Source organism: Atractosteus spatula, chromosome 2 (assembly GCF_055471065.1).
Source record: "Atractosteus spatula isolate fAtrSpa1 chromosome 2, fAtrSpa1.hap1, whole genome shotgun sequence".
Lineage (NCBI taxonomy): Eukaryota > Metazoa > Chordata > Actinopteri > Semionotiformes > Lepisosteidae > Atractosteus > Atractosteus spatula.
The window spans coordinates 70,748,093-70,759,685 of NC_142707.1; the positions used below are offsets into that span (position 1 = coordinate 70,748,093).

The 11,593-nt window shown below is 37.6% G+C and overlaps 1 protein-coding gene across 1 annotated transcript in view; it reads right to left on the reverse strand.

Moving 5' to 3' along the window:
* Positions 1–10,933, reverse strand: part of epha7 (eph receptor A7) — a 73,904-nt gene extending 62,971 nt beyond the window's left edge. Inside the window, exons 1-3 of the mRNA XM_088907305.1 lie at positions 10,767–10,933; positions 9,089–9,153; positions 6,773–7,442 (exon numbers count right to left, since the gene is read on the reverse strand). Coding sequence (XP_088763431.1) covers positions 6,773–7,442; positions 9,089–9,153; positions 10,767–10,860 — 829 coding nt within the window. The 5' untranslated portion in view covers positions 10,861–10,933. The remainder of the gene's footprint in view (positions 1–6,772; positions 7,443–9,088; positions 9,154–10,766) is intronic.
* Between the last annotated feature and the right edge of the window lie 660 nt (positions 10,934–11,593).

Sequence of the window (11,593 nt, forward strand, 5' to 3'; positions counted from 1 at the left end):
GTCAGAATTTATGTTTTGCCCTATTGCCTCTAATACTGTAATGATGCCTCTGAATTGTCACGCCCAGCGAAGACAAATATTTCCTTTCCCTTCCTAATTTCGTAATCTGACACTTAACAGTTATTAAAGGTCAGTTTTAAAGGTTGATTAGGATCTCTAGACAAATTGCATATAAAACAGTTTAATTGAGCGAAAATAAGTAACTGTAAGTATTAAACGTACAAAAAAATATCTTGCAACATTTTGTATTCCGTGTCAGATAGCATGATTTCCAAGGTGACACAGGGGGATCTCATTGGCTATGCATAAGGTCAGTGAATATTAACTTCATTTACACTTGGCTGAAAACAGGCTGATGTTAACAATGGAGTCCTGCCTCTTCTGCTTAGTAATGTGAACCGAGACCTGACAGGACACTGCCATAGCGGAAGATGGATGATAGTACTAGTTGACCCTCGTCCCCTGAAGAGTCACTGCACCAGCCTCCTCCTTTCAGCAACGCAAGACCTCTCAGAGCAGCTCAGCAGCCTTCATCTTTATTTGTGCTAACAGGTCTGGACATTTTCATCGATCTGGGTTCTATACCTCTTATGCTCTTAAGCTTACTCTCTTTAGCTATCTAAACCTTGGCACAGATGTCTTTTTTGTAATTGCTTGCTACTGTCTGTTGGGAAGGATGCAATTGGACAGGCGAACATCATGTCGGCAGAGACAATGTCTTGCCGTTTAGCTCAGTTTCCCTCTGGCATTTCGGGGAAAGTGATATGTGACTGGGCCAACGTCTTAACCCGTTCAGACCCAGTGGGGATGCACTTTTTGCCAGGGCTGACTCTCCACTAAGGGACATCTAAAGGGTGCTCGGCGGTTCAATCTTCTTTTGAGAAAAAATCAATAACTTATTACATAACCTCCCTTTTATTCCTAACACCAAGAAGAGACTTTCTGAGAGTGCTTAGAAGGGCTCTGTAGCGTGAAAATCCTCCATTTGTTCTCAGTCACTTGCTCTACTTCTGCACAACAAGCACTGATTCTCATCCCTTTTTCCTATTTCTGTAAAGCTGTTGTAGTGCTCAATCAATTTGACTATTTTTGCATTGTATCAGAAAATTCAAGGCTCTCCGTGGAATTTTAAAAAAATGTTTACACCTTTTCTGTCAGCTTTGATGCGTGATTTAATTTTTTCCATTTTGATTGCAGCATGAAACGTCACATTTTAGCAGTGCAATTCGGACCAGTTTGAAAGCACCGGAAACAAATTCAACGTAAGTTGTGTTTTGTGATTTCATTTTAAAGCAATAAATAGATAAATTTGTAAATGGGAAAGCTCAAAAAAGCTTAAATTCTAAACCTGTGTTGGCTGTGAGCCTTGATCTGAATGCACCATTTATCAAATAATGCACCGTTATTGATTATCAATTTGTTATCCACCCTTTTCTGTTTTCTGCTACGATGACTACTGCCTTTTGCAGAAACCAGCTTTTCACTAATCACTCTCAATGACAGTGATCCTGCCCTAATCCATCAACAAATGATTTTAATTTCAAGTGATTATACTGGGGAGCATCTCCTAAGAATGGGTATGACCAGTATTTACATAATCAAGCTCGGTAACACATGTAATCAATGGCACAACCATTTGGAACATAAATACACACCTTATCAATCAAGTTGATTGTTAAGATGCATGAAGACTTCAGGTTATTTGAAATGCAAAATAGGGTCTTGCATGGGCCTGCTGGAGTGCCTCTTAGCTCTCTGCCTTCTCACACCTTGGCTGTCATGGTCACTTTGAAACAGTCCTACCCCAGGGTATCAGCCATCAATCACTGTCTCAGCAACTAATTTCTGACAGTTAAAAGATAAATGGTGTCTATGTTTGTTTAGCATATCTAATCTTTTGATTAATTTGCTTCTTAATATAAGCTAAAGATAAAGAAGGTAAAACAAAAAAAATAGTTAATCCCTTTACACAAGATACCAGTATCTTAAGTATACTGTACATGTTTGCAGAAGTTTTTTGTGTAAACATAGTCAATCACTTTCTGACCTTTTAAAAATCAAGAAAAACAAATCAGTAATTTATTAATGTGGTGAACAGTGAAGAAAATAAATTGCAGGTATGCTTTGGTATTCTACCTATAAAAGATCCCAATATCTGATAAACACCTGCTGCTAAATCAGAGATACTAAACGGTAATATTTCCACAAGCCATTGCTAAACAGCAGCATAAAAAATATCCACTTTTTTATTGTGCAATATCCCTATTTTACAAACGAGTATGCGCTTAGCATAACAAGCATTTTATTTAGTACACGTAGAATCGTCTGTCCAAGAGGAAAAGACTGCCATTTAGTGCTGATGATTTCTACATAAAAGAGTTAAATAGAGATAAAAAAGAAGTGAAAGACAAGCTGTCCCCCTCTCATGGCGGTGATGAATGGCTTGATCACAACAGATTTTAGAGAAGATGCATGAAGCACTGGGGGGGCTTCTCAAATGACATGAGTGACAGCTCACCTCATTTACTCCCCCGCTCTCTTCTGCTTAATATTTTATACACACCTTCTTACACATGGATTTGTCATGTGTTGGGGCAGTGAAAATTGTTGTGTCTTACCACCGTTATTATAAAAAGGTAGTACCTGAAGAGAGGGCTAGAGAAGTGCTCCATGAAACACAGAACACAGTTTGGCTAACAACACAACAATATTACGTTTTTAATGTCTCTTAATTCGCCATGGATTTAATTGTGTATCACTGGAGAATTTTACTACATGTGTTGACAAAATATTATATTTATCAAGTAATAAGCACAGAGGTACATGATGTATTGGAAATGTGATGTCACAATATTAATAAAAGATGTGACATTACCAGTCACTGAATTGTCTATTTCAGCCATGAAGCTGGCAACTTCACTACATACAAAGGAAATGAACTGACAGAACCACTGAATGGAAACAGAAATGTGATGTGTATATGAACATACACATGTACTGTATATATGGTATGTTAAAAGACAAAGTCAAGATTATCGAGTGTGCATCTTACACTAGTAAAAGTGACAGTTTTCAGTAATGCTGTTCTTGTTCAATCTCATGTAACAGTTTAAAATACGTTCAGTTTACTTCAGATCACTTCTTCTTCTCAAATTCACAACAGTAGAATCTAATGAATGGGTTACATGCTAGTTTTCTAATCATATATGACACTAAAATGTTATAGACCTACTATTGAATATTCAAGTGATATGTTTTTTATGAGATTATACATGCGAAATCTTTGCTGACAATACCAGACGTTTAAAACATTTGGACCAAAGTGCTTATTTGGGGGGAAGTGGTCTTAATCCCTTTAGAGTGACCACCAAAAATCCTTAAGTGTTTTAATCCTAATCAGTGACAAATAATCATGTAATTTGGTTGACTGACTGCAAAATGCAGATCTAGAGCAATTGTTGTTTCTCTTTCCTATTTGGTTCTTTAACAAAACCAGCTTGAAGCCTCAATACCACAGTATGGTGTGGCTATTCTTTCTTCCTCTGTCAGGGTCATTAAATAGGGGCAGAGGGATAGTGAAGACGTTGGATTTGTTCCAAAATTGTGTATTTGGCAAGTGATTGCTTTGGAAAGCAGCCAAAATGGGAAGTGCTCTTCCAGGAGAACATAGAGCTAAGCTAGAGAGCAAGTTATCATTTAATCCTAGTGTCAACATAACTACAGTTATAAATTAAAAGCCTGGTTATCAAACAATTAACATGGATTCCAATTATACTAACTAGGATTTGATTTTGCTTCTTTGCCTTATCCTCAATTATATTATTGTTAAACAGGCAAAACAAATTATGTTTGCTATCGCGGTTTACTAATGTGACCTTATTTGTCATTTGCAAGTTGAACTGAATTAACTGGGCTCTGGAATTAGCAAGTCAAATGTTCCACAGACCTGAACAATTACATGAAAATGGTGATGGGAGAACTATTTTGCAGAGGTGGCTAGAAATATGCATTTATTGATAAAGTAATCACAGACTACTTTAATTCCACTGCAATTAGTTTCAGAAATCAATTTCAGAAAATCCCGCTATCACATCAGATTATTTCTGAGATTTAAAATGCACTGCTTCAGATGGTAATTGCTAAGAAGCAAAATCCAAAGCAAATATACAGCTGTCTTATCCAGAAGGTGCAGGACACATATCATGTACCCAAAGGGTGGTGAAATGTGTCATCATCCACATTGAGAAACTATATTTACAAAATGTCGTGGTCTCACCCTTCCATTCAGACAGAAGATAACATCATTAGAAAGTGAAGATTAGTTACCGCCTTAAGAATCTACTATGCATCTAAGTAACTATTTGTTTAACAAACTAAATTCTGATTATTCTGACTAGTTATAACTAAGATATCATTATTATTCCCTGTACAGATTATGTACCTCCACACATGAAGTAATTAAAATATATCTAGCTCATAGTCTGAGTTTCAATATTTTGTAAATATATAAATAAGGCATTTAAGTGTGTTACACATTAACATGCGTACATTGCAAAGCGTAATGCACTGCCAACAGGATGTCAAATCAGTATGCCCACCTTTGATTTCAATCACGGTAAGCGAATGCTTTCTGCAGTTCACAGTAAAATGTCATTTGTGAATTATTCGTCTGTACTTTGATGCAAGAAACGCAACTCTGAGTGCTTTCGCTCAGCGAGCTTCCTAGCAGTCACAGCTTCCTCCAGACAGCATTTCAATAAGATTCAGCCCAAGCATTGCAATATAAAAAAGGAAATATAGGAAATAAACTGAAATAGCGGTGAAAATATAACATCAGAAAGGCCACAGATGAAAGAGTCAGCTTATCCAGCTCATCTGGTTCCATTTTTCATTCATACCATAGCCAGTACTGGTTGCACAGGGAACAACACTCCCAAGGGGGAAATAAATTTGAAAATAAAAAATAAAATGCAGAAATATATATAATGGAGGATATATATCATAATACATACAAAAAATAATGTTTCAGTAAATGCTTATGAATATTTCTTTTCCATATTAGAAATGACATGATCAGGTGGTGAAACGGCTCTTCATAAGATTCTTTTGTTGGCAACACTGTATGCCTCCAATTTTAATACTGCAGTGCAGATGTGAAGCTATATCTGAACCACCTATGACTGAAGGCCAATTCAGTCAGTACCGTGTCCGAGTACTTCTCTGCTCTTAAATTTCTCTCAACCATGAAAATATTTTCAAATCCCTCAAGAGCTAGAGGAGGTCCACGATACAACTGAACAGCCAAAATGCATCAGTAGATATACTGTGCTTCCCATCATAGGCCGGCTTCTTTGTTTTTCCTAACAAACTAGCTTTCCCTGCCATCAGAAACAATTCACTTGTTGACTCATTAGGCTCAATGATCTCTTCAGTAAACTCACTGGGCTTTCCTTTGTAAACTTAGTTCTAGGTTTGCTTGATGTTTTGTATTTTTAATTGAGATGAGGACTAAACATTAGCCTACAACCCCCTGCCCATTCAGTTGTCACTACTGTTGTTCTTTTACTGTGGTGATGTTCTAGATCTTAGCACATCATACCCTAGGCCCCCTGGAATTAAATGGCTGATTTGTTTTTAAAAGTATGTGTCACTGCTCCTAAATATCTCATATAGAAAAAGTTCAGACAGCTATAATGCAGTATCTGAAAGACTAAATGGCAATAAGCATATACTAAAATATATCTAAACATGCGATCAAATTTCAGTAGTTGATGGCTTAAAATTCAACTTTATCAGGATTACTATGTCAGTCATTTGGATAATTAGTAGTTTTGGTCATCATAAAGCCATGACCTCTACAGATAACTTATGTCAGTGTGTGAATATTTTTGTTTCTGCAGTGTAAGTTTACTCTTTACACAGGTCCCACACTGGTCCAAAACGCAGAAGCCCAATGGAGAACAATACGCAAAACAACCCCAATTATTACTAAAAAGTGTATTAATTTGAGGTAAATTTATAAACCATTAATACATAGCTTATGAGGTGTTAAAATAAAAGAAAAAATCCATAACAAATACTTTAAGGCCAAAATCTCTTCCATATCAATAATGCATTTCCACACTAGCTCTCCACCTTGATATGGGAGCATTTACAGTTGACTGTCTCTTGCTTTTCTGGTTTTGTGCCAATGTGGGATCTTTAGGTCTCTTTTATACTTGTCTAACTGAGATGAGCATCCAATTTAATGAACTTTGCAGGGCAGAATACCTAACCGCACAGTACTTCAAACCAATATTATACTGCTTATTTTCAATACTAAACAGCACTTACACGTTTTACTTAATTTGATACTGTGCTGTATTTACATTTACGTCTTTTTTTTCACATCCTTTTTGTCCATTATGTACAGGTAGTGAAAGCTTTTGTTTTTCCCATGAGATGATACCAAACTGCCTTACAACATAAATCACCAAATAGAGCATAATACAACAATAGTAGTATCTGCCAGCTTAGACTTAGTGCACCGTGTTAGGCTGGATGCAGACATTCACGCTAAAGGTTGTATAAAAATCACGGGATACTACACACTGTATACTTTCTATATACTTATACGTTTATATAATATGCATGATTGTTGAATAGCACTCATTGGGAAAATACAAATAAGATTTTCGGACTGCGCTGGTGATCATAAATACTGCTTTAAAATATCCGTCAATATTTTTAAGTGAAACATGTTTGATACTGTTCGGGAAGCAGCTCTACTTACGCTCACAAGCGTCGCCTTTTTGATGAAAGCCCGCTTTGCAGATGCATTTCCCAATAGGTACCAGCCATTCCCCCTCGGCACTGCAGTGCATCTTGGGAGAGTTGTCAGCCTCCTCTTCTGCCTCACTGACGCAGGTTCCTTGCACCTCAACCAAGGACGAGAATTCCGACCCAGTGACTGTGTCTGGAAAAATGGCCAGATTCTCGATAATTGACCAGCACTTCTTGTAGTACACCTTGACAGATACCAGGGCTATACAGGCTCCTACGTCCTGAAAAGCTAAGTAAAACCCTCTTCTAGACAGGGGCCCAATTTCGCGTACTTCAGTATTCAGTTTCATCTTCCTCTCCCCAAGATCGCCCTGGGTAAAGCTTTCATCAGCAGCGATAGTGTCTATTTTCACATACTGACTCTCTCGCATATTCCTGCCGATATCGGAGTCAGTTTCTTGGTAATACAAGTTGAATGTTTCCTTGCACGTCCCCAGCACACCTGGTAGACTATTACAATCCCTCAGTGTGAACTTCAGTTCCACGAAAATCCTCTGAGCATTGCCCTTCTCGATCCAGTTAGTCCGCAGCCAGTTGTTCTGATTGGGCTCCATCACCTGGCAGACCTGATAAGTTCGGATGGGTGTGTAGTTTTCATCGAGTCCGCTGATTTCTTCCCACTAAAAGGTAAAATGTAGACCTTGATACCTAAATTCATGTTGCAAAGGTTTTACCCTTTTCCTTTCAGGCTATAGTCCCGTGTATAACTAAATGCTGATGGTAAAAACATACATCCAAAACAAATCAATGAACTATTTTACTCTCTACTTATACTGAAAATTTAACATTGTCAAACTATAACAATGAAGCTATCAAGTAAGAGTTATTACATAGTTCACTTATAATATATTTGTAGTAATAAGAACTGCACTTTGGATTTTTAAGGGAAAGTTTCAATGTGAACAATATCAACAGGAATGCTGCCTAAAAGCAAAGAGTGGAATTACAATTCTAATTATATTTTATTTTGTCCTAGAAACAAAAATGAACATGACCACAAAACATAAGGTATGAATAAATAACAAGGGTGACATTCACACATCTGAAGAACAAAATGAAGATTGGAAATATTCATTCATGATTCATATTTATTTTTTCCCACAGACCTTAATATTGAGTGTTAACAAACTGATTTCATTAGAAACCAATAAGTACAAAGGTTTTATAAGTAATATCATGTTATTCTTAATTAGAGCTTACAATGAAATACTGCATAGAGGAATGTAAATATGATGACAGTTCCATACAGGAAAGTTTTTCTAATATCATCTGCAGTGTTGAAAAATTTTAAAATTGTCTGATTCTGCCTTAAAGCAATTAAGTAATATTGTATCAACAACACTATACAGTTTTTATATATATATATGCTGTATGTCTGGTCCATATGACTCAAATTTGTTTTTTTCTTTTTACATTGCCTCATAAAATATGTTTATGCTTCTCTAGACAAAGGTGTTCTATTTTTTCTCTTCATAGCTAAGAAGTCAAAGAGCAAAAACAAATGTTCCACATTCCAGTGCAGAACATTATCTTACAAAACACATGACAACAGCTAAACAAGTATCAGCCACCCAGCAGAATGTCACCCACTACACACTTTTGGAATGCTTTTTCCATCGACTTCATTTGCATAGACAAACAGTCTGCAAATGGCCTTTTCTGGCCATTTGAGTCACAAGATCAGTAACACTCTCGAAGTTATCTACAAGACGGTGACGGCTGTGGTGAAATTGTTCAAGTCAAGAAGAATGATTCACTTAGACAAGAAGCTGACAGCTAATGACTACAAACATTTCTTTAGAATATTTAGAAGGGAACATGTATTTTTTAAATGGTATATATTAATTGTCTGGCTTTTTAATGTTTACGTTTTTTTCATCTGGAAGTACAGTACTTTGCTGCGCACTTCGTAGTGAGACGTTACTGGCTTTATTATTAACATAGGTCTCAAAGGAGTCTCCGCAGCACAATATTATAAAACTTCATTTGCGATTGCAATATTTGCTAATATGTGCGTTTCGGTGCCGATTGATGTTTATTTGGTGGAAGTGTTTCACTTGCCGAAAATGTCATCACTACAAAAAATAAGAAAAACGGGTATGTACAAAACTATTCCCGTTTATGCACAATATAAAATATACGGAAGGGCTGCAAATGAGTACCGCAACATATACAGTAACCCTGCCCTTCAAATATAGATTTACCTAAAAAAGGTGAGATTGTCATGAGAGGATATCGGTCGCAGTAAAGGTAATTTAGTACTTACCCCACTAGGAGGAGAGGAAATCCACTCGAGTTCTGTCTGCTGTGCTTTAGAGTCCAGCAGGATTACTGTGGGAGTAAAGGGAGGAAATAACCATTTTGACCAAATGAAACAGGCAACATAGGCTAATCAGCACCAGTACCGCATTAAATATATTTTTTTATTTTTTCAAGTTCTTACAAATGCAATTTTAGAAATGTATTCATTAACATTTTTACCTTTTTATCCAGTAATAGAAGGCAGCCACTGCCTCCTAATGAACAAATTGGCTTTCATTTTCCCTCAAAGATGCCTTCGATAATCTCTGTGCAACGCAACTGGATTACAGATCACAGTTTGTATTGTGCAGCTACTGGAATTCCGTCTACTGTAGGACAGAGCTGAAGCAACGCCATTTATTTCGTATTTCACCGTTACATAATATTTCATTTCGTATTTAAAAAACTGCTCCATTTCCAGTTGCTCACTTGGCAGTACGCGTTAAAAAAAAACTTTCGTTTTTCTTTCCCTTTGAGCCAATCTCCGCGCCGAAATCAAAAGACACTCTTCGCCTCCGGGCTACTGAGATTAATTTTCCAGTTAAAAACACAGTAAATACTACTGTTGAAGCCTCTCAACCTGTTTAAAGTATGTCATTATTAGGTTCTTTTATTCAGCAATAGATTCGAAATGTAGCTGTATATACAACAGGTTTTATATTTTCTCAAATGGATTGCCGACTTAAATATAAGGATTTTTTTTTATTTCTGTGAGACGTCAGCATATACCGCAGAATTTATTTCTGAGAGGCCAAATGAAAAGAATAAAGCAACAACGCTGTCACTATGCTTAAATTATAGACATTTGCGCTATAAATGTAAGCTGCTTCCTGTGAGCTGGACACCTTGTAGAACATTTAAAAAACACAAAAACTTCTGAGATTTATCATTGCAGAAACCGTACGGCATTTTAAACATTAAGCGTCTCTACGAAAACGTGCATTACACGGTATGTTTCGAAGGATTCTCAGTTGCAAGTATGTACTGTGTATTAAATCTTCTCTTGTGAAAACACTGCATTTCGTATCGCTTGAGCTAATTTTTGAAGTGATTTTTGTTCGGGAAATTAATAAAAAAAATATGTGAATTCATAAACATTGCAACCTCTTCAACCGCAAAGTGTTACGGTTTCCGTACATTGACGTTTTGAACTTTTTTTTCATGAGCCGTCTCCAGCTGCTTTAGCGAGAAGCAACCATTCTTAAAACTTCACCTAACACATTTTTCAGGTAGAATACAAAAGTATGTCGGAAACCGCATTAGGTTGTAAACTTTCAGACGTTTTGCATTGTCTGTCATTTTCGCATACTTTTGGTGCAGAATTCGCACAAGACAAAAGTTGAAGCGGCACGACATCGCTACGGAGAGGCATATGAAATTTGAACACTGCATGTAGACGTTATGGTCTTTACATAAGAAAGATAAATATTTAAAGACAGCGAAAAATGAGGTCTACCATTATCCCCATCTCTCATGAGCTGTCAAACGCTTTTACGCACCGTACCTTCTCCACCTCGTAATAATGTTGCGACCCACTGAGAAACTAGCACATCTCTTGCCTTGAATCACTTCAGTACACTACCGCAGCAATATTCAGATGAGGATGAGAAAGAGAGAGGGAAAAAAAACTTTATCGAGCTTACCTTCTTTCACATTTTGTGCTATCCCGCCGTCCATGTAACAAAACAAATTGATGCAAAATACAATCCACACAGAAGGAATCGCTGTCGAGACCATGGTGCGATCGGAAGTTAGCTAGTCAGTGTCTGGTTTCCAACTGCTCCGCCGTGCCATTGACAGCGCAAGACCAGCTCTGAATGCAGCCTCCACTCGTCTCTCACTCAAATAGCAGGAACAGCTGCTGGGAGGGGACTGAGCCATAGGCAGCGTCGGTCAGCGTGAGTGATGGAGACAGCGTCCAAACACCACCCACCTCACCCTCCAAGGTGAGTAACGGCGGGCGAATGGAAGGAGGGCAGAGGCGGACTTCGTGTGTGGGACACGGGGAAACAACTTAATAACGAGAGAGAGCCGCCTCTGAAACTTGGCGAACCTGCGCCGGAGGAATTCGTGGGGAAGCTGTCCTAGCCAGAAGAGGAAGACCGATTTTCAGATGCATTATTAACTGCTTGTAGATCTCACTCCTCCCCATCGCTGTTAAGTTATTTAGGCTTACAATTAGCGCAAAACGTTTTCATCTAAATGAAAAAGGTTATGTTTTGTTTTTTTTGTTTAATTTTCGCACTGGAAAAGATTTTCTTTGGATGAGCTGCTGTATAACTTTGATGGGATGACCTAATACGATTTTATTTGGCAGAGGAGGCAGAATGGTAGTTTTATCCCTAACATAACGTACAGTACGTGTGTGTTGCGTGGTTTCAATTTGCGGCGTCAGAGTGGTAGCTGCGAAGCAATATGCAGTTGTTAATTTCACGATGGAAAGGAAGAGATATCAGCGGTTCGGCAGCCG